General features: G+C 43.9%; 1 protein-coding gene across 1 annotated transcript in view; it reads left to right on the top strand.

Annotated features, from left to right (window-relative positions):
• The window catches only part of ELAVL1 (ELAV like RNA binding protein 1), a 176,703-nt gene that overhangs the window by 97,040 nt on the left and 55,289 nt on the right, over positions 1-24,374 (top strand). The window contains exon 5 of the mRNA XM_073685731.1: positions 16,785-17,010. Within this exon, the coding sequence (XP_073541832.1) occupies positions 16,785-17,010 (226 nt within the window). The remainder of the gene's footprint in view (positions 1-16,784; positions 17,011-24,374) is intronic.

Here is a 24,374-nt window from a genome sequence, read left to right on the forward strand (position 1 = left end):
CTAGAGAGAGCAGGTGACAAGAAGAAGAGTTTTCCTGGATTCTCTAGTGACCAAAGAAAGACTTCTTTTCGGAGAAGAAAATTTAATCGTGGGCGTCCTCCGGGAGAAAAGAGAAAGTGGGACTTAAAGAATAAAAGGGAGTCGGGATACATTTTTGGAGGTCTCTCCTCCTCCACTTCAAAGAAGCTGTCCCAATGATGCCAGGCCAGAAGTAGGCAGAAGGCTATCCCGCTTCATTCGGGCTTGGGAGGTCATCTCCTCCAGTCCTTGGATTTTGGGTATAGTGAGAGAAGGCTTAGAAATACATTTCCATTACATACCCAGACGGTCTTTTGTGGTCACCCCTATCAGAAAGTCAAAGGAAGAGCAGATAGCCCTGGAAACGGAAATCCTGAACCTATTAAAAAAAACAAAAAAACAGGTCATATACGAGATCCTGGACAAACAAAAAGAAAGGGGATTTTATTCCCCCCTCTTTTTGATATAAAAAAAAAATGGACTGTTCTTTCAGAACCCTCATCAACCTCAAAAACCTAAACCGTTCGGTAGAAAATCATACATTCAAGATTTGAATCTGTTAATGTGGTTATAAAACTTCTGCATCACAATTGCTTTATGGTGGTAGTCGATCTAAAAGACTCCTACTACCACATCCCGATCCAACTGGACGATCAGAAATACCTAAGAGTGGCTTTACACATACTGGGGAAGATCAGACATTTTCAGTTTATTGCCCTCCTCTTTGGACTCTCAATAGCACCAAGAGTGTTCACCAAGCTAGTGGCTTAAATGGCTGCCTTCTTACGCATCAAAAACATAGTCATCATTCCCTACTTGGACAATTTCCTGGTTGTAGGGAAGTCGGAAGATCACTGTTCTGCTGAATTGATGGAAGTCACAGTGATCCAACAAACGTTAGGCTGGGTGGTGAACACTCAAAAATCGAAACTGATACCTTCAAGAATGCAAATCTTTCTAGGTTTGGTCCTGAACTCCGAGCTACAATCCTGTTTTCTGCCTGAGGACAAAATAAACAGAGTAATTTATTAGGCCTCAGAAGAGATGAAATCTCCAAGGATGACATTAAGGAAAGCAATGTCTGTTAAAAACCATGACTTCATGTCTCCCAGTGGGCAGATGGGCCCAGTTTCACACGCGACAACTCCAATGGGAAATCCTGTCTGCGGAGAAATTTTTAAACAGACATTTAGAAGGAAAGGTAGATTTTTCCTTAGAGATCATAAACTCCCTCTCATGGTGGACATTCAGAGAAAATTTAACCTTGGGAATGCAGTAGTATACACCAGTGAACAACGTATTAACAACCGATGCAAGCAACTCTGGCTGGGGAGCTCATCTAGCAGACCATGCAATCCAGGAATCCTGGGAGGGGCCCGAAAGAGGAAAGTCGTCAAACTCAATATTTTTCTATCTACTGGCTAACACGGTACAAAAATATTTTGATTTGAGTCCTCAGTGGTTGATCCCTTTTTAATGGCTAACTGAAAAGATAACAAGTTGCAAGCTTTCGAGACTACTCAGGCCTCTTCATCAGGCATAGTATGTCTCGAAAGCTTGCAACTTGTTACCATCTTTTCAGTTAGCCATTGAGGCTAAGTGCCCGCGATGCAGAAATGCTGCATATTTTTTACGCTTCTCCCTGGCAGGAAAAACGCATGCGGATTTTAAATGCTGTTTTCCCGCCAGGTAGAAGCGTTTGTGAAGCGTCTTTGCATGCATTTCTGCATGCGGGTTATCAAGCACTTTTCCAAGCGATTTTGGCATCACTTGGAAAAGTGCTTGACAACTTGTTCACACTATTTAAATCCATGCAACCGGCATGGATTTATAGTAGTGTGACCAAGTTAGTTAAAAAAAAGAATAAGAATGGTGAAAAAAAAAAAAAGTTTATACTCCCCTACCGATGTCTTCCCGGTGTTTTGTCTGCTCCGTCCTGTCTCTTACACTGCTTGCGGGGGGTTGAAGGACCTGCGGTGACGTCATTGAGCCATGTGATGGGTCACATGACTCAGTGACGTCATGGCAGGTCCTTCACATCAACGTGAACATTGCAAGACACCGGACGGAGCAGACAAAACACCGGGAGGACATCGGTAGGTGAGTATAAACTTTATTTTTTATTTAAAATTCTTTTTTTTACAGTTTCTATGGTACCCAGGTCTGCATGAGTCTTCTCTCCTCCAGACTTGGGTACCATCCGCACATTGAACCGTGTGATATCCGCATGTGCAAATGCAGTGATGCGGATGTCACGCGGTCCAATGCAAGTCAATGGCGGCGATTACGCTGCGTGTCCGCAAAATTAATGGACATGCTGCGGATTTTTCAGCGCAGCATAAACGCTGCGGAAAAATCCGCAACATGGGCATTGAAAGTGCGGCTTGTCATTGGGGACCATGGGGGGCGGATTACCAAGCGTTTCCCAAGCATTTATGCTGCGGAAATTCCGCAGCATAAACGCTTGTAAAACGCTACGTGGGCACCCAGCCTAAAAGGTATCAACCACTGAGGATTCTCAAATCTAAATATTTGGCAAACTTAAAACAATTATGGGCAGTGGAGAAAGCTCTAGAAGGCTTTCTTCCTCACATTCAGGGTCACCATATCCGAATTATGTCAGACAACTACAACAATCACCAAGGGGGAATAAGGTCTCACTCCGTAATGATAGCAGCAAACAGGCTTTTTCTCATGGTGGAACAACATCTTCTCTCCCTCACAGCATAAGGGGGTAGAAAACACAAAGGCAGACTTTCTAAGCCGCAACAAGTTAAGACAGGGGGAGTGGGCCCTGCACCCCGTGGTATTTCAGCAGATAGTCCAGCTATGTGGATTACCAGAAATATACAGGTGCATCTCACAAAATTAGAATATCATCAAAAAGTTAATTTATTTCAGTTCTTCAATACAAAAAGTGAAACTCATTATAGAGAGTCATTACAAACCGTGATCTATTTCAAGTGTTTATTTCTGTTAATGTTGATGATTATGGCTTACAGCCAATGAAAACACAAGTCATTATCTCAGTAAGTTAGAATACTTTATAACGGCTTGAAAAATGTTTTTAAACTCCAAAATGTTGGCCTACTGAAATGTATGTCCAGTAAATGCACTCAATACTTGGCCGGGGCTCCTTTTGCGTCAATTACCTCATCAATGTGGCGTGGCATGGAGACGATCAGCCTGTGGCACTGCTGAGGTGTTATGGAATCCCAAATTGATTTGATAGCAGCCTTCAGCTAGTCTCCATTGTTGGGTCTAGTGTCTCATCTTCCTCTTGACAATACCCCATAGTTAAGGTCAGGCGAGTTTGCTGGCCAATCAAGCAGTGATACTGTTGTTTTTAAACCAGGTATTGGTACTTTTGGCAGTATGGACAGGTGCTAAGTCCTGCTGGAGAATGAAATTTCCATCTCCAAAAAGCTTGTCGGCAGAGGGAAGCATGAGGTGCTCTAAATTTCCTGGTAGACGGCTGCACTGACTTTGGTCTTGATAAAACACAGTGGACCTACACCAGCAGATGACATTGCTCCCCAAACGGTCACGGATAGTGGAAACTTCACACTAGACTTTAAGCAGCTTGGATTGTGTGCCTCTCCACTCTTCATCCAGACTCTGGGACCTTGATTTCCAAATGAAAAATTGGAACTGTGGGACCTTGTGGAGTGTGTCAATGACTGCCTTCTGGACATCTGTCAAGTCAGCAGTCTTCTCAATAATTGTGGAGCCTACTCAAACAGACTAAAGGACCTTTTAAAATGCTTAGGAAGCCTTTGCAGGTGTTTTTTGTTAATTATTTTAATTTACTGAGATAATAACTTTTGTTTTCATTGCCTGTAAGCTATAATCAACATTAACAGAAATAAACACTTGAAAGAAATAAATTAACTTTTTGATGATATTCTAATTTAGTGAGATAAACCTGTATCTGTTTGCCAACAGATCCAACAGAAAGGTAGAAAAGTTCTGTTCTTTAGACCCAACAGAAAAACCATATGCAGTGGATGCCCTCCAGTTGGCCTGGAATTTCAAAATGGCCTATGCCTTTCCTCCAATAATGATAATTTCAGTAGTAAGCAAGAATAATTCTAATCGCCCCCTTTTGGCTGAAAAGACCTTGTTTTTTCCATACTCAGACTAATGTCGCCCTCGGTTCCTTGGATCCTGGCAGAGAGGCCGGACCTTCTTATACAAGGGCTAGTATTCCGCTCACAAGTCAAAGGTTTCCATCTTGCAGAGTAGAATTTTAGGGCAATATTAAGCAACAAGAGGTTTTCTCCAGGCTTAGTTTCCCCCCAGTGAACAGTAGGAAGCCCATAACAACTAAAATTTTTAGGGACCCCATTAAATGAAAAACCTCTGATAGGGCCCATCTTAGGGTTCCTACAAAAAAGGGTAGGACCTGGGGTTGGCCACTAGAAAACTTAAAGTGCAGGCATCAGCCTTGGGGGTGTTTATATAGCTGTAACCTGGCAGGTAACAAATGGGTTTCAAGGTTCATTAAAGCCTGCGACAGGCCCAGGCTGATTCGGGTTCCCAGAATTCCTCCTTGGGATATGAATCTGGTTGTGAATGCTCTAACTAAAGACCCAATTATAGCCTATACAGGAGCTTTCAGCAAAATTGCTTGCCCTCAAGACAATTATATTAGCGCGAACATCAGCTCGTAGGGTGAGTGAGCTGAAGGACCTTTCAGTGAACCCTCCTTGGTACAATTTTATCTTCATATATTTGCATATAAGGCCATATCCAGCATATCTCCCTAAAGTGGCTTCAAAATTTTTTCGTACACAAGAAATTCTTACCTTCATTTTGTACCATTCCTATAAACTTGCGAGAAGCAAGATATTATAACCTAGATGTCGGGGGGCCACTATTACAGTATATGTCAATGACTAGTCAGTGGAGGAAGGATCAATTCCTGTTCCTAGCCTATCAGGGGAGCTGGAAAGGTTACAGGGTGGCAAAATGTACCATCGCAAGGTGGCTTAAGGAGGCCATTAGTATAGCCTACTCGTCTAGTGGTGCTCTGATCCCGGATGGTATCAAGGCTCACTCCACCAGAACTGTGGTGACCTCGTGGACGGAAAGAGCAGAGGTATCAATAGACCAGATATGTAAAGCAGGTACTTGGTCCACACCATCCACCTTATTTAAGCACTGTAGGCTGGATCTGTCCTCCTCTGTTGACCTTACTTTTAGGAGAAGGGTGCTTCAAGCGGTGGTCCCTCTCTAAGGCATTTCAGATTCTCCAAAAGTCTCTCAGGTGTGCTGTCATGGGTGAAGGGAAAACACTAAGAATACTTAACAGTAGCCAGTTTTTTCAGAACCCTTGACAGCAGCCGCATATTCCCTTACCCGTTTTTTTCCCTCACCATATGGGAGTGCACTATTATTTGGGTGTTGTGTGACATGGTGTTGGTCATGTATATAAGATTTTTTCGGAGTCTGCCGTATTTCATACTAGGTCCCCATCGATGACAGGAAACCAACTGATGCGGGGGAGAGGTACCGCCCTTTTATTTCAAAAGGTTTTCGGTCTTTGGTGGGGCGGAGCCCCCTCTCAAGTGTGCTGTCATGGGTTCTGGAAAACTGGCTACCGGTAAGTAACCTTAGTGTTTTTGTGTCATTTTGTAAGAGCTTTATCTTGAATACAGTGTGTCAAGGCTTGACGAGCTGTAGATTTTATTGATAGCACTTTTAGGATGCATACAATTTTTTTAATTACTTTTTCATTGAATTTTTTGTGGCAAGATGAGCAGATGTAACGGGTCTGGGAGGCGGAACCTCTGGGCTACAATACAAGGGGGCGGTCCTTGTAAGGGAGCGGGTGGCGACCAGGCAGGTAGTCACAGGAGGTGACCAGGACAGTCTCTGGGTGTACGGGCAGGAGGACACGGCAAGTGATCGGGGCAGTCTCTGGATAAAGGGTAGGTACGACCTGTGATGGCTGAACCTCCAGGTAGGCTAGCAAGGCAGATGGAGAATGTGTGCTCCCAGGTGAGCAAGCGAGAGTCTCTGGAATAGCAGGTGGTCACAGCACGTGACGGCGGAGCCTCCAGGTAGGCAAGCAGGCAGGTAACGGAGAAGCGCTCCCAGGTGAGCGGGCAAGAGTCTCAGGAATAGCTGGTGGTCACAGCACGTGACAGCGGAGCCTCCGGGCAGGCAAGCAGGCAGGTAGCGGAGAAGCGCTCCCAGGTGAGCGGGCAAGAGTCTGGAGTAGCTGGTGGTCACAGCACGTGACAGCGGAGCCTCCGGGCAGGCAGGTAGCGGAGAAGCGCTCCCAGGTGAGCGGGCAAGAGTCTGGAGTAGCTGGTGGTCACAGCACGTGACAGCGGAGCCTCCGGGCTGGCAAGCAGGCAGGTAACGGAGAAGCGCTCCCAGGTGAGCGGGCAAGCTGGTCCATAGACAGACTGACCGGAGTTGTAAGGCAGACCGTCGGACCTCAGGCAAGCAGGCAGGTAGCTGAGGTGCGCTCCTAGGTGAGCGGGCAGGCTGGTCCTTAGACAGACTGACAGGAGTAGTAAGGCAGACCGTCGGACCTCAGACTAGCAGACAGGTGGCAAGTAATCAGGCAGGAATCTGACAGGTAACTGGCAGGTAACTGGCAACGGGACCTGAGGGCTGAAGCACAGGTGAGACACAGGTGCAAACAACATTGCTCGGGCACCTCCATTTTGGAGGAGGTGCCTTATATATGATGAAGTCCTCCGGCCATTGGCCGGGGACTCCTTAGGACGGCGCGCGCGGCCCCTTTAAGAGGAGGGGAGCGCGCGCGCGCCCTAAGCACAGGGGCCGGGAAGGAGCGCGCGCTGAGAGCAGAGCGGGAGGAGGACGCCGGGAAGGAGCGCGCGCTGACAGCAGAGCGGGAGAGGGACGCCGGGCACGGGGCAGAGCGGTGAGGGGAGCAGCGTCCCTGCCTAGCAGAGGGCAGGGACGCCGGCACTACAGCAGACATCAATTTTTGCAGTTTATTTTTCTACAGCATTCATAGTGTACACGAAGTGAGAGTTTTGTAGTACAGGTCCTTTTGAATGCGGCAATACCAAATATTTGTGCTGTTTTTGCGGAGTTTGGAGGTTGTTTTTTTTTTTTTTTTTTTTTTTTAGTAAACCATCTTTTAAATGATTACACATTACAGTTGGTAATAGAGAATATCAATACAAACTTGTGTCATTTTCTGTCAATGAAGGCATATTATAATAAACTGGTCAAAAGAATTATCATATGCGTAACTCTTGTCCCATGAATGTCGCCGCCTCTGAATGAATGTATGTATGTATGATAGTCCAGTATAATAAATAAACTAATGTAGGTTCAGCTCAAACTCTGAACTTTCAACCAGTATACCATTTCAAACTTATGCTGTCCACATCATTTCCATGCTCATATTAATTCTCATCATAGTATATACAAACATAAACATCTTCTCATATAGACATCACTTATCGTTATAACAGGGGATTTCCTATTTGTCCCTATATCAATTTCAAAAATACTCTTTTAACTTAAACCCTATGGCTAAGTAGAGACCGTGAGATGCGAAGAATTCCAGTAATCCCATATTTTGGAGAATTTTAACAGACATCCTCTATATTGGTATACTATCTTTTCATGGAATTGAGTTAACCAATGCAAAACATGATCGCAATGTTGGCTGTGAGTTGCCCATCTGACGCGCCCCCTGGGCCATGTTGTGTAGTGTTGCGCACGCGGGGAATACCCGGAGCCGGATCCGATAGAGGTAGTAGTCCACGTGGCGGTGACCCGGTCCGTGCCCAGGGTGTCAAACTAAGTGGCGTTATTGGTATGATGGTATTAGTGTCCGACTACGCCACCCGTTGAATGCGACTATGAAGCCGCCGCTGCAGGGCAGTCCGCTGAGGCCGGTGGTACGGATGTGCAGCGTGGATGGTATAACCCCCAACGGGAGGGGTATGGCCTCAGGGCGGAGGATGTGAATGATGTTGGGAGAGATGGTGTGTATGTCCCAGCACTGATGGTGCCGGTCCGACGAGGAATCACTGAGGCGTGCAATTGCAGTTTTCACAGCTTTACTCACAGTTCTTTATCAGGTCCCTTGTGCACAGTTGGACCACCCGAGCCGTGCTGCGTCCACCGGGTGCGGGACTCGGCCAACTCCCAGGCAGTTCCAGAGCATGGTCCTGAGCTCCCCTCTCTTCCTTCCTACTGGCCGTCCCCACCAGGGACCCACCTTTGTCCAGCTCCCTCGGGCCTTCTGGTGGTGAAACCTTTCCCGGTTTCCCTGACCCTATATGGTATGCCTTCCTGGTGGATGTGGTGAGGGGTCGCACCAAAACTTGACCACGACCTCCGGTTCCTGGCTAAGGATGATTTGCCTCCACCAGTTTGGGATCCGGTACCCTGTTCTGCCAACCCTTCACCCGATATTCCGTGGGATCTTAGGGTTCCCTCTTTTCTTGCGTCTCTGGGCCTTTCCTGGTGTTTCTGTTCCTTCTTCCTCTTACTTCTCTCTCTCCCTCTCTCTGCTTCAGGCCTCCACTCCAGGCCTGGCTCTGGAGCTGGGCCCAGACTGAGCCACAACTCCCTGTCAGCCCTCTCTGGCTGAGCTCCTCTCTGCACCGACAGACCGAACTCCACACTGCTCTAAGATGGTGCCCACCTTTTATACTCCCTTCTGACACCCGAGCCCAGGTGACCAGCACCCAATGGGCTCCTACCTATGCCCAGAGCCCCTCCCCTATCTGCCCCTACACCACTGGGATATTCCTCCCCCCTCCCCACTCCAGCCGGGGACAGACGCTGTCGTACCTGCACCCTATCTGGTGGGAGTACCGTTGATCTGTCCCCCGGAAATGGGGTGAGTGTAGTGCATGCAGCTAACTGAGCTATGTTCCACACTCCATCCTTACCCGGGAGTGGAATACCACACCTCTGGATCGAGGTGCAATACCCCTGTAGCAGCCGAGTCCTTGGGGTGCTACACATCCATCTTAATGCCAAAAGTTTTCTGGCCAAAAATAGTCTCTCAAGAAAATCTTAATGTTATTATCCCAGACATCTTCCAGTACCCCAAATAAATAGATTAGGGAATCACATGGAATTGGGATAGATATTAAAGAGGATAATAAAGAGATTACCTCCTGCCAAAAAAAAACGAATAATTGTGCAATCCCAAATGAAATGGGCGAAGTCTGTATGGGAGGTATGACATCGTAAACATTCAGAGTTAGAGGAACTCCCCATTCAATATAGTCTAAGGGGGGTAATATATGATTGGTGAACAATATATAGCTGAATCATTTTATTAGCGGATAGGGACTCCAAAACTCCCTCCCACTCCTCCTCCCCTATATTCGGAATCAAGTCTCCATTTATTTTTAACTGTCAAAGGATTCCGGTCCAAACCTGTTGATAACAACTATGTATATAAACTGGTTATAAGACCTTGCATAGCTTGAGATTTAAGTATTTCTATTGAAGGAAATGAGGAAATAGTCTTTCTTGTATCCAAGTTTGGTAGATGGAAACTAAGCCCTGTTATAAGTTGAAGGTACCTGAAGAATTGAAATCTCAGAATTTTGTTTCACACCTGTTTAAAGGTCATCAATCTATTCCCTTCATAAATGTCTCTCAACAAACAGACCCCGTTAGCTATCCAAAAAGGGGCAGATGGATGTTCCATTAACGTTGTGAAATATGGATTCCCCCATATTGGCATTTCAGCTATAATATGTGTGAAGTCCACCCTCTTTTTAACTTGCTTCCACACTGATCGTGCCAACCTAAGTAAAAGTTACATCTTAGTGGCAGTAGATTTATTCAGTTCCAAAAAACCCAACAAACAGCTAGTACCTGAGACTTGCACCAAGTGATTCTCTGAGTTTGGTAACTGGGAGTCAGGCATCCAGCTATGAATCGCTTTGATTTGACCTGCTAGATAATATAATTAAAAGTCTGGTAAAGCTGCTCCTCCCATATCTTTTGGTTTCTGGAGGGTGGATAACCTAAGTTTGGGTCTAGAATTCCTCCCAAATGTAGACATAAGTGAATTAAGAGATGCAAAGAATGTTTTAGGGACCAGTACTGCACTATGTTGTAGTATATATAGCTAAATTTAGGGAGTAAGATCATTTTAATTAAGTTTATCAGTCCAGACACTGATGACACCAATTTCCCCCACAAGGAAAAGTTACATTTCGCGTATTCTAATAAAACAATATATATTACTTGAGAGGTCATGTCTATCCTCTCTATGCATTATAATTCCCAAATATTTGAAATGTGACAATACAGGTAAAGGAGAGAACGTTTCCAGGCCAGTAATCTGGGCAGGAGACACAGACACGAGTGAAGACTTACCCCAATTTATAAAGAGACCCGAATATTCACTAAACTTATCAATAGTAGATATGACACATGGAAGGGTATCCGTAACTTGGTCCATAAAGATTGTCATTTCATATAAACCAATTTTATCAGTTCTTTCTGCAATTGTAATACCCTTGGTACACCCAGATGACCGCATTCTTATTGCTAATGCTTCAATTGCCAGAGCAAATAGAGCCAAAGACTGAGGACATCCCTGACGAGTCCCCCTTCCCAATGGAAAAGATGTGGAAGATATAATATTTATCACAATTTTAGCTTTGGGGGCCGCTTACAATATTTGAATCAAAGTTCGGAATTTAAGGCCAAAGGCAAATTTCTCTAGGCAAGCGGATAGGAATGGCCACTCCAATGAGTCAAAAGTCTTTGCTGCATCTAATGAAGCCAAGGCCCAATTCTTTTCTGGTACTAAAGAGCTGTAATGAACTATTGATTGTGCTCTCCTGATATTGATAGAAGTATTTTTCCCTGACATAAAGCTAGTTTGGTCTAGGTGGACAATAGATAGGATCACCTTAAGTCTTATAGCTAGAGTTTTGAGTATTTTGTAATCCACATTTAATAGTGAAATAGGGTGATATGATGCACACTCCAGAGGATCCTTTCCCTCCTTTTTTAAGACAATAATGTTAGCATCATAAAAGGATTCCGGTAAGGAACCACTCTTCAACGCTTCCGGAGAAAACCTCCAGCAGGTGAGGCACCAGGACCTTTTGATACCTATGATAAAATTCTAGTGGTAGGCCATCTGGACCTGGAGCCTTATCCAGAACCATATCTCCCAGGGCTGCATTAATTTCCTCCAGGGTGATATCTGCATCTTGAAAGGATTGTTTAGGAAATTCAAGATCTGATTAATAGGAGGGACATTGCGATTCATTGTGTGTTTTAGGATTCATATAATGATTTATAAAAATTATGGAAACAACCCAGAATGTCTTCTGCCGATGTAACTAACTGACCCCCTAATGTTTGAATCCTAAAAATAGTATTGGAAACTTTGTCTACGAACCATGAAAGCGAACAGCTTACTTGATGGATTTCCCAATTCAAAATATGATTGTCTACTGAAGAATAATTTGCATTTAGATTTAGTATCAGCGTGTTGTGTGTAAAATCTATGTGTGCAGCCAATTTACTCTGTTCTCATTAGATGGGTCTAAAACATAAGTTTGTTCAGCTTCCTTTATTTTTTGTGCAAACTCTGCATCGCCCTGTGACGTTGTTCTTTTAATATGTGAAATAGTGGAGGAGAGGCATCCTCTAAGGTATGCCTTCAGCGTATCCCAAAAGACTTTTATGTTCCTTGGTATTGGATGTACCTCCACAAAACATTCTATTTGAACCGGAATAATGTCGTTGGGACCTATTAGTTTTAACCAAAAAGGGATGAGCTTCCATGTGGGTCTGTCCAGTATTTGGTCTAATTTGAGTGTTCGGATCACCAGACTGTGAGCTGACATACCCCTAACCCCATGCTCTATATTATCCACCCAAGCTGCCACATTACTAGAACCAAATATATAGTCTAATCTTGGTAATGTGGATTTTGTTTAGGAGTGACATGTATATTCTTTAACTCCAGTGTGGTGTAGTCTCCACAAATCTATCCAACCGTTGTCCTCCATATATGTTGAAAACAAATTAGAAGAAGATGCTATTGCCGTTTGGTGATTGTCACCCAGTCTCATTCTATCTAAAGGCCCCGTCACGCATAATGAGATCGTTGATACGTCACGGTTTTTGTGATGCAATAGCGATCTCGTTATGTCTGACAGGTAGCAACGATCAGGCCCCTGCTGTGAGATCGCTGATCGTTACAAAGCTTCCTGGACCATTCCTGGGTCGTTGCGCTCCCGCTGGGCAGTGTGCATCGCTGTATTTGACACCTTATCAACGACCTCGTTAGCGATTCAGAACTGAGACACATAGGCGTGCATAAATTGGACTTTTCCTCGTCCCTGATTGGTGGTCGCTACAGAGTTCTCATTTTCCGCCGTGCATAAAGAAGGCAACAGAATAGCGATTCCATCCTTTGTTTCTGACCTCGTGCTGGATTGCAGATCCTAGCAGAATTCTCCGGGCTGTTGATATCCGTTCATTCAACTGAGTCACAGTACAGTCCCTATCAAGGTGTGGATTGTTGAAATAGCTGCTGTGTGAAAGCGTCCCAACGACCGCCGAGATCATTAGTTAGATCGCTGGGGCGGCCGAAATCGTTGGGAAGTTCTGCATGTTTGACAGCTCCCCAGCGATCACGAAACGACTCTCCAGCGATCCCAAAACCATGACGCAATAACGATCTCGTTATGTGTGACGGGGCCTTAAGTCCTCGTCTATAATCAGATTAAAGTCTCCCATACACAAGACCTGAGCATCAGGGTAGTTAAGTGCAAATCTCACTGCCTTTTGGATAATTGTTAAATTAGCAGGGGGTGGATTATATATACATAATACATATTCTCTGGAGTTAATCGTGGCGTTTGCAAAAACAAAACTTCCCTCTAAATCTCTGCGGGCCTCCTTAACTTCCCATCTAATGGCCTTATGAATTAAAAGTGAAACTCCTCTTGAATAGCTCTTATGGTAAGAGTGCAGCGACCACTGCACCCAAGGTCTGTTTAACCATCTAACTGAATCTCTGGTAAGATGCGTTTCGAACAAAGCCAAGATATGTGGCTGATAACTTTTGATTTGCGAAAATACTTTAACCCTTTTCTTAAAGGATCTGAGGCCTCTCATGTTCCATGTCATACATTTCAATTGTGACACCATTTACCTAAAAAAAAGAGATAAATTTAAGGGGTAAGAGAAAATGATCGTCACACAATTACAACCCACAACTATTATTGTCTCGTGTTTGACATAACCACCCATCTCTGCCCATTCTATGTGATAAGGCCCACCAGGCAGATCCACCGCCCCAATGGGTCCCAATAAGTTATATTGCATGGAAACATAATAAAAAGAGTTGGACACCCTGCCAGCATTTAACTTATAAACAACCGTAAACAGAACCAAAAAAAGAAATGCGCTTAAGCATTCCTTATGGAGCTTCCTTTTGGGGGATACGATCACCGATCACAGTGTGAGGTATGATGTCGTCTTTGACGATGCAGAATCTGAACTCCCGCACATGTAAAAAGTATGCAAACCATTTAAAACCCAATATTCTGTACAGCAACGGCGGCACAGAAGGAGTCAGTCATCCTTTTCCAGGCTCTGGGTGCAGTTGGAGCCATTCCGATGCCTCCTCCGGGATAGCAAAGAAAATAGTAGAGTTTCCAAAAACAATTTGGGAATGAGCAGGGTAAGCCATTGCATAGACAATCCCTTTGTCTTTAAATTTCTTCTTTACATCCATGAACTGGGCTCTCTGTTTCTGTAGTTCCACAAAAAACTATAAAGAAAAAAAATAGAGATTGTAGAGTTGCTGTATTTAATAAGACCTTTTTGTCTAGCCAACCTCAAAGTAGTATCTCTGTCCTTACAATTCAACAGTCTAGCAAGAAGATGCCTGGGAGGGGCTCCAAGAGGGGGAGGTTTTGCTGGAACTCTATGGGCTCTCTCCACAGCAAAGACCGGGGAGTATCTGTCTCCTAAGGTAGACTTGAGCCAATTTTCCAAAAAGATTTCAGGTTGCTGTCCCTCTGTTTGTTCTGGTAGACCCTATAATCTGTATGTTTCTCCACATTCGATTTTCCAGGTCATCAGCTTTTTGGCGCCTAGCATTTATGGATCCAGCAACTTTGGTCAACTTGGCAGCTATAGGTGGTAGTTTATTTTCCAGTTCTGACACCCTTGATTCAGCCTCAGACGCGTTTTCTCATAGTTTGCATGTCTTGGCGAAGTAGGCCCATATCTAAATGAACCTCCTCTACCTTCCTGGTCAGAGTGCTCTTGCAAGTGGAGATGGCTTCTAAAAGTTGGTCAGCAACTTGTTTGAGCTTTCTCCTCATGTTCCCACCCACCCCCCCTCCTTCTCATCAGATGTGACCTTTAAGTTGATATATTATTTTAGCTGTCGAGGATGTTGGCCCCTTCCTCAATCGAGAGGTTTCCTGAGCATCTCCTCTAGCAAAGTCTTTAATCAGCTATGCCGGAGTCGTCCATCCGCCCCTCGGCACATTTTGACAATGGTCTAAGCAGGGTATATTGTAAAGGATTTACTCTAGTTGTGTATTATGTAGAGGTCTGTTAACTGGGCAATGCTGCCACCTGGTGTCCTTACTGCAACAGTACACCAATAATATCTTCTCTTATCAAGTATATGCCAGTTTCATTAATAAACAAATGCCAGTTCCATTAGTAATAAAAGGAAATAATGACTCCTAGTTTGTATGCATGATACTACAGTCACTCTATATCCCGTATATGGATGTAGGGACAAAGCTGAGGCTGTGTCTAGTGTTCCTGGATTTCCACTTTCCTTTACAGGGCCCCAAGATGGCCGCTACGTTTTCCTCCTCCTCTTGTTTCTGTAGCCCACAGGCAGGCCGCGGGACCGGGTTGTCTGGTACAGTCACCGCTACACCTCCCTAGTAGCCCACAGCACCTCTGGCCTTTCAAGGGGAGACCACCTGCCAGTGGATACCTTCAGCGGCGCCTGTATGCTGCGCCGCTAGCAGAGTCCTCAAGATGGCCGCCCTTCCTCAGAGAGCTTACTCTACCGGGGTCCACGGGGCACGCCGGACTGGAGCCCCCTCCGTTGCGGCTCCTCAGAAGCCCAGCCGCCTCTGCTTCTCCGGAGCTGTGCTGCAAGGCACAGAAAGGCAAACCAGGGTCCAGTAAGTGCAGGATTATGAGCCGGATAACGGGAGCTCAGATCTCCTGCGACCTCTCAACTCCTCTGCATCGCCACCCCCCCCCAAGTTTGGAGTTTTTGTTTAAAATGTAACTACTTTTTATTAAAACTGGTATTTTATGATGGGTAGATGAAGAGATCTAGTGCTAAAAAAATATTACACGTTTTATTTTAATATATTTACTACAGTACGTTATCACCAGTGTAAGTCTTTTGTCAACAGTTAGCTAATGAAGCCACTCCACATTGGGATCAGATTGGCTGAGAGATATGGCACAGGGAAGACATTGTCAGGCCTCCCTGTTGCCGTAGCAACCATTGGAAACCCATGATTGCGCTGCCTGTGAACTGACAAAGGGAGTGATCTCTTTTGTTAGATTCCTTACATTCTGAGGTATGACGACAGCATATGAGGGGGGGATACAGTGATATCGGCACTGTCCAATCTTGGCACATGTGCAGGAGCTTGGCTGTGCATAACAGTGGACTCTTGCTACTGATGGCACAGGCGCAACTCCTGTGCCATCTCTGTAACTTAACTGTTCATTATATTGCAGTAAATCACAAAGGAGTTTAAAGCTCAGCCCATGTACCAGATAACACATGATAACACATTAATACCGGCGAAGGGGACGATTTTAAAGCACAGCCTACGTAACACAGTGGTATGGGGAAGAGGATGATTGGAGCCAGTGTGCAAACAGGCAACTGTATAATTTAAAGGGATTGTCCATAACTTTGACATTGATGCCCTATCCGCAGGATAGGGCATCATTGTATGATCGGCCGAGGTCCCGCACGCGGCACCCTCGCTGATCAGCTGTTATCGGTGCCGGCGGCCGGATTACTTACCTGCGGTGCTTGGCCGTCAAGTTGCAGTGGCCGTCGCTTGTTACTGCACATCGCCTCCCATTCAGTTGAATAGGAGGCGGATGTGCCGATAACAGCTGGTCGGCGGGGGTGTTGCGTGCGGGACCCTGGCCGATCATACATTGATGCCCTATCCGTCGGATAGGGCATCAATGTCAAAGTAGTGGACAACTTCTTTAAAGATAATCTGTCAGCAGGTTTGTGCCACCTCCATCTGAGAAGAGCCTGATAAAGACCACGAGAAGCTGAATCCAACTTTATATCACTTTGTGTGAGAACAGCTGCACCCAGTAATCTGAGTTTTTAGATATAGCACAAAGCAGAGCTGAGAAAGCTGCCCTGCCCTCACCAGGCTCACTGTGCACATGGTCAATAGACAGTGAGGTGCTTATCACAGGAAAGGGAGTGTGTGGGACCACTGCTCAGGAGACCAGCTATCACTGCAATGATGAGCTCCTTGTGCTAAAACAGTAATTGCGAGCAAACAAAACCTCAGAGCTCGATAAGAGAGGCATTTCTGAAATCTGTGTTTAAACCCCTACCTCATGCTGATTTCAGATTACATAGCAAAAACATGCTGACAGATTCCCTTTAAATGCCATTGTAAGAACTTGACAGTGGCATTCAAGTGGTTAATGGAATTGATCAGAACTTGGCACTGGCCTCTACGGTTAAAAATTGCATCTAGGGATTTTAAACTTTTTATTTTTTCTTCTAGGTTTATCCCGTGGAGTTGCTTTTATACGGTTTGACAAACGATCAGAAGCAGAAGAGGCAATTGCTAGCTTTAATGGTCATAAACCTCCAGGCTCATCGGAACCGATCACAGTGAAGTTTGCTGCCAATCCAAACCAAAATAAAAATATGGCACTTCTTTCTCAGCTTTGCCATTCACCTGCACGGAGGTTTGGTGGTCCTGTTCACCACCAGGCTCAGAGATTCAGGTAGTGTATTTGCAATTTCCTGTTTAGCAGTAAATGGTGCATGTTCTGTTCAGACTGATTTGGCATCACTCTTACTTGCAATGAGCACGTTAAATAATTACTGGTGCAGCACCAAAAAAGTCATTTTTTTGGGCATGATAAAACAAATGTTTATATATCTTTCACCCTATGTATGTATATCTCGCCCGCTGAATGTACAGAAGTGTTCAGAATAATAGTTGAATGACTAATCAGTTTAATCACTGTTTTTGGTATAAATTATATTACCACATGTCAAATAATTTAGCAGTTGGTGCAGTAGATTCTAAGAAAACCAACACTCCACATTCATGATCTGCATGGTTTTGAGTCTGTGTATTTAATTGAAAGAGGGTGTGTTAAAAATAGCAGTGTGGAGTTCAATTAGTGAGGTCAATCATTCTGTGAAGAAACAGGTGTGAATTATGTGGCCCTTATTTGAGGGTGAAGCCAGCACATGTTGTACAAGCATTTTTCCTTGGAAGCCTGAGAAATATGGGTCGTTTGAGACATTGTTCAGAAGAACAGTGTACTTTGATTAAAAAGTTGATTGGAGAGGTTAGAGCTTATAAAGAATTACAGACAATGATGGACTTTTCAGCTAAAATGATCTCCAATGCTTTAAAATGGAAAGCAAAACCAGAGAGACGTGGAAGAAAACAGAAGACTACCATTCAAATGGATGGAAGAATAGCCAGAATGGCAAAGGCTCAGCCAATGCTCCAGGATGATCAAAAACAGTCTCAAGTTACCTGTGAGTACTGTGACAGTTAGAAGACGTCCTTGTTAAGAGATTAGCTTCACACAAAGTTCCACTGTTTAAAAAACATGTACTGAAGCGGATACAATTTGCCTGGCCTAAAAAGAAATGGAGAAACATTTTGTGGACTGAAGAAAGTAAAATTGTACTTTTTGGGTCCAAGGGCCGCAGACAGTTCGGCAGTAGTGATGAGCGATTATGCTCGTTTAACCATTTAAACGAGTACGCGCGGGTGCTTGCCAAGTATTTACAGCGTGTTCGGCATCTATGTTTGAGCCGCCGCAGCTGCATGTGTCACAGCTGTTACGCAATCCCTGCATGTGTCACAGCTGTTTAACAGCCGTGACACATGCAGCCGTGGCGGCTGAAACATAGATGCCGAGCACGCCGCAAATACTCATCACTATTCGTCAGATGACCCCCAAACTCTGCATTCAAGCCACAGTAGACTCTGAAGACGGTGAAGCATGGTGGAAAAAGCATCAGGATATGGGCATGTTTCTCTTACTATCGTGCCTGACCTATTTACGGCATACCATGGATCAAGGACCAGTTTGTATATAATTAAATACTTGAAGAGGTCATGTTGCCTTATGCAGAAGAGTATACGCCTTTGATATGGGTGTTTCAAGAATACAACGATCCTAAACACACCAGTAACTGAGCAAAATCTTAGTTCCAGTCCAAAAAATTAAGGCACATGGGAGTGGTAAATATTCATGGACTTAAATAGTGGGCACACTGACAGCTGAGCGCAGCAGGAGCCGCGCTGCGGCTACAGTGTGAATGCTATTAGGGAGAATGAATGGTCACTGCTCCCCACGCACGCAGTCCCGGCGTGGGGAGCAGTGACTAGTCCGGCACAGAGCGGGACACAGCGCTGGAGGAGAGAGGAGGTGAGTATAATTGTTTATTTTTTTTCAGTGCAGTGCGACGGGGATCAGGGGGTGCCAAGCATACCACAATGAGGGGGGCCATACATACAGGGATGAAGGGTGCCATACATCCCTGGAAGAGGGATGAGGGGGGCCATACATACAGGGATGAGGGGGGTGGCTATACATACAGGGATGAGGGGGGCCATGCATATCTCTCTCTGTCTTGAAGGGGTTGACCAGATTTTTTTGAACAAAATGATACCAAATGTGTTTTTTATTAATTGCTTTATTTTTAATGGGGCAGAAAGGGGCGAACTTGTGTTTTTATTTTCAAATTATTATTTTTTTTTTATTGTATTAGTCCCCCTTGTATTGCTTGTGCTTTACGTAGCAGTGCATCAGCACTAAATACTGGATTTCTCAAAAGAATTTTCATGACAAGCACAGAGTTCTTAAACAGATCTTAGTCAGTCATGACAACCCAACGGCGCGTCTATAACGTGGCGCCTGGAAAGACATGCTCCCTGCTTGATAAATACCACTGTCAGCTCCCTACCGTTAAATGCCACTCCACCCGCAGCTGTTAAAGGCACATGATGGCTGACTAAATCAGCCATCTGCCAGGAAAGATGCGGGCTTGGCGTGCGAGCCTGCATCAAAAGCAGTAACACAACTTTTGACGTACATGTACATCAATGGTCGTGAAGGGGTTAATGGGGGACCAAGGTAATTAGACAATTATCTAAAAATCTCTTTAATGGGCTGCATGGGCAATTATTTTGTTAATCCATCATCTGTTAAGCAGGTAAAAGGTCTGGAGCTGATTCTAGGTGTGCCATTTGCTTTTGGAATATGTTGCTGTAAACCCACAACATGCGGCTAAAGGAAGAGAAACAGAGCATAATTAGACTGAAAAAAAATCTCTTACATCGCAGAAAAAGTTGCCAAATCAACAGTTCTGTACATTCTGCAAAAAAAATGTACTGGTGATGAAAAACAATCTTCCACCACCAATTCTTTATTCAGGCTGATTGGACACCTGTTACTGGTAGCGTATGGCTTCAATGGTGCATTTTATAGTGCAAGAGGAACGAGGCTATTAAATTGTCTATTTAATCTGAAAAGTAGGCAGTGACTATAAAAATATATGAAAGATGTTTCAAGAGAGGACAAAACAATACAGTACATACAATTACATAAAATGTACTAAACCTGTCATGAAAATAGCGCAATTCTTCTTGGACGGAAGCTCTACTTGGGAAGCACAGAGAACTGTGTATTCCAAAACTGACATTGATTAGAATTCAAAATGTGTATTTCAGATAATTCATGCCCACATACCTCCCCTGTGTGACCTCAGATTGGGGCTGATCAATGGGATGTGGCTAGGGTCCAAAAAAATTGAGATTTCAAATTTTCAGGATATCTGTCCACCTACCTAATGCCATATTTCCGAACATGATTTTAGCTTTCCATAGATGGGAAACATGACCGATATTTAATTAAGGCTGATGTGGTGACCGCCCGGTGATTTAAGTAAATGTGTTGCTCTCACAACATCGTTGTGGCGCTGAAAATATGTCTCCCATAACCTGTAGGAACTATGTCTGTCACAAAAAACAATGTTATCTGGAATCTGGCTCCAAAAGTCTGCTATAATTCCTTTGAAGACCAAACAAGTTTTCTTCAGAGGTTATAAATTTGTCTCTTCTCAGACCTTCTGTCAGTTTGTTCTCCAGCAGATAACTTATTTCAATTACCTGTTCACAACAGGAGGTCTTAAAGCAACCGGGGTCAGATGAAGTTTTGGTTTTTGTCCCTTTCCCAAGTTAAAATTAAGTCATGCCTCCATTTTCAATATGAGGGTGACACTTCTCATCTTTAGTAATGGCTTTATAGATTTTATCGTTACATCTATAACATACAATGACCCAATACATACAGTACAGACCAAAAGTTTGGACACACCTTCTCATTTAAAGATTTTTCTGTATTTTCATGACATTGAAAATTTTACATTCACACTGAAGGCATCAAAACTATGAATTAACACATGTGGAATTATATACTTAACAAAAAAGTGTGAAACAACTGAAAATATGTCTTATATTCTAGGTTCTTCAAAGTAGCCACCTTTTGCTTTGATGAAAGCTTTGCACACTCTTGGCATTCTCTTGATGAGCTTCAAGAGGTAGTCACCGGAAATGGTCTTCCAACAATCTTGAAGGAGTTCCCAGAGATGCTTAGCACTTGTTGGTCCTTTTGCGGTCCAGCTCATCCAAAACCATCTCGATTGGGTTCAGGTCTGGTGACTGTGGAGGCCAGGTCATCTGGGGTAGCACGCCATCACTCTCCTTCTTGGTCAAATAGCCCTTACACAGCCTGGAGGTGAGTTTGGGGTCATTGTCCTGTTGAAAAATAAATGATAGTCCAACTAAATGCAAACCGAATGGAATAGCATGCCGCTGCAAGATGCGGTGGTAGCCATGCTGGTTCAGTATGCCTTCAATTTTGAATAAATCCGCAACAGTGTCACCAGCAAATCACCCCCACACCATCACACCTCCTCCTCTATGCTTCTCGGTTGGAACCAGGCATGTAGAGTCCATCCGCTCACCTTTTCTGCGTCGCACAAAGACACGATGGTTGGAACCAAAGATCTCAAATTTGGACTCATCAGACCAAAGCACAGATTTCCACTGGTCTAATGTCCATTCCTTCTGTTCTTTAGCCCAAACAAGTCTGTTCTGCTTGTTGCCTGTACTTAGCAGTGGTTTCCTAGCAGCTATTTTACCATGAAGGCCTGCTGCACAAAGTCTCCTCTTAACAGTTGTTGTAGAGCTGTGTCTGCTGCTAGAACTCTGTGTAGCATTGACCTGGTCTCTAATCTGAGCTGTTGTTAACCTGCGATTTCTGAGGCTGGTGACTTGGATAAACTTATCCTCAGAAGCAGAGGTGACTCTTCGTCTTCCTTTCCTGGGGCGGTCTTCATGTGAGCCAGTTTCTTTGTAGCGCTTGATGGTTTTTGCAACTGCACTTGGGGATACATTCAAAGTTTGCCCAATTTTTCGGACTGACTGACCTTCATTTCTTAAAGTAATGATGGCCACTTGTTTTTCTTTACTTAGCAGCTTTTTTCTTGCCATAATACAAATTCTAACAGTCTATTCAGTAGGACTATCAGCTGTGTATCCACCTGACTTCTGCACAACACAACTGATAGTCCCAACCCCATTTATAAAGCAAGAAATCCCACTTATTAAACCTGACAGGGCACACCTGTGAAGTGAAAACCATTTCCGGTGACTACCTCTTGAAGCTCATGAAGAGAATGCCAAGAGTGTGCAAAGCAGTCATCAAAACAAAAGGTGGCTACTTTGAAGAACCTAGAATATAAGATATATTTTCAGTTGTTTCACACTTTTTTGTTAAGTATATAATTCCACATGTGTTAATTCATAATTTTGATGCCTTCAGTGTGCATGTAGAATTTTCAAAGTCATGAAAATACAGAAAAATCTTTAAATGAGAAGGTGTGTCCAAACTTTTGGTCTGTACTGTATTACAAAAGCAACCCAGGAGTTTAAGGCAAAGAAGTGAAAAATTCTGCAGTGGTGGAGTGAATCACCAGATCTCAACCCCATTGAGCATAAATTTCACATGCGAGTAATGAGAAACCTGAGAAAACTTAAGGCAGAAAGACCCACAAACCAACAACTGAAGTCAGATGCAGTAAAGGTCTGGCAAAGCATCACAAAAGGAAGAGACCCAGCGTTTGATGATATCCATGGCTTCCAGACTTCAGGTAGCCATTGCCCGGAAAGGATTCTCTACAAAGTATTAAAAATTAACATTTATTTAATGGTAAAGCTAATTTGACTAATAACTATTGAGCCCTGATATGAGGTTTTGTAGAAAAATGGTTGCAATTCCTAAGTGTTTCACAGGATATTTTTGTTGATGCCCCATTAATTACATTTTAAAGTCTACACTTTAATTGCATCTTAGTTGTATAACCCCTTCCTCACATAAAGCGTAATATGTTCCTGTCCCCTGAGCCTTAATGACCAGGTGCGTATCCTCGCTGACGCCCGGCAGTCAGTGCCAGGAGCAGTCCCGTGTCGCTCCCGGCACATTAAACCCCAAAATGCTGTGATCAAAGTCGATAGCATCATTTCGGGAGCAGGCAGAGGAAAGAAAGCCCCTCTTACCTTGGATTGGATACTCAGCGACATCATCGTGGGGTTCCGATCGTTGCCCTGGTGACCTGATGTAGTCATGACATTTTGCTTGCAGTGCGGCGCTGACGGCCCACATTGCATAGGGATGTTCCTGCATCCCTATGCTATACAGCCGATCAGCCTGCAAAAAATGGAAGTCAGTGTCTTTGATCTCTCAAACAAGCCGCCATACAGCTCCATCAGCCGAAAAATAAGTTATTGCTCTCCGAATAAAGTGATGCCAAAAAATATTTTTTCTATAAAATAGTTTAATTGTGTAAAAGCTGTAAAACATAGAAAAAATATAAATGTAGTATCGCTATAAACGTACTGACCCGTAGAATAAAGCTGCTTGATCAATTTTACCACACGCGATACGGCATAAAAAAAAAAAACATAAAAAAATTTCTGAATTGTTGGTTTTTGTTCTGCCTCCAAATCGGAATAGAAAGCGACTGTCTGCCGAAATATGGAAAATTATAGTACTCAAAATATGGCGATGCAAAAACTAGTCTTTGCAAAAAAAAATTAGTTTTTTTTGTGTGACAGCGGTCAGTCATAAAAACCTGATATAAATATGGTATCACTGTAATTTCACCAACTCGAAGAATAAAGTCGTCTAATCACTTATACCGCACGATGAACGGCATATAGAAATAAATAAAACCAATTCTTCACCTGCTGCTGATTTGTTCATTCTACCTCCCAAAAGATCGCAGTATGGCTCTGCTCACATTTATCCTGCGCTGAGCGTTTACACCGGGATTTCCGTGTAAATCTCTGAAATGTGTGATTCAGACCGAAGCCTCAGCGTAAGATTCCCTATAATGAGGCCGATGGAGGCTCCGTGGATGCAGTCTGGCCTGTGATCCCACGGTGTCCATGTCTTTGTTAGGCGTGCATAAAAGTGTTGTCAGCCACAGTTTTGTGAACCTCAGGAAAAAAACAAAAAACAAAAAAAACACCGCTAAATAGAGGCCAGATGGCGTCCAGAGTAACTCTGCTGCCTCATTACAGTGAAATTTATTTACAGCATATATATATAAAACTTTTGGCACTTTCTCTTTATATTTTGAACACTTGGTTGTTGGGACTACAACCAAGTAGTCCCAAAACAGAGGCTGGACAGACATCTGTCTGAGATGATCTAGTGAATCCTGCTTTGAGCAGGGGGTTGGACCAGATGACCCAGGAGGTCCCTTTCAACTCTACCATTCTATGATTCTATGACTAAAAGTTTTTTGCAGTAGCACTTTATTATTAGGGAATAGGTGCAATAAAAATGGATATTTCTGTCAGTATTTAATTATCATTAATACCAATTGTTTTCATGAGGAGGCTTACCCTTATGATATACAGTTGTGCTCAAAAGTTTACATAACATGGCAGAATTTTCCCTTTCTTGACCTTGTTTCAGAGAATACGAATGATAACGAAAAAACTTTTTTCTCCACTCATGGTTATTGGTTGAGTGAAGCCATTTATTGT

Source organism: Phyllobates terribilis, unplaced genomic scaffold, assembly GCF_046119375.1.
Source record: "Phyllobates terribilis strain yellow unplaced genomic scaffold, ASM4611937v1 Scaffold_1__5_contigs__length_1240528914, whole genome shotgun sequence".
NCBI lineage: Eukaryota > Metazoa > Chordata > Amphibia > Anura > Dendrobatidae > Phyllobates > Phyllobates terribilis.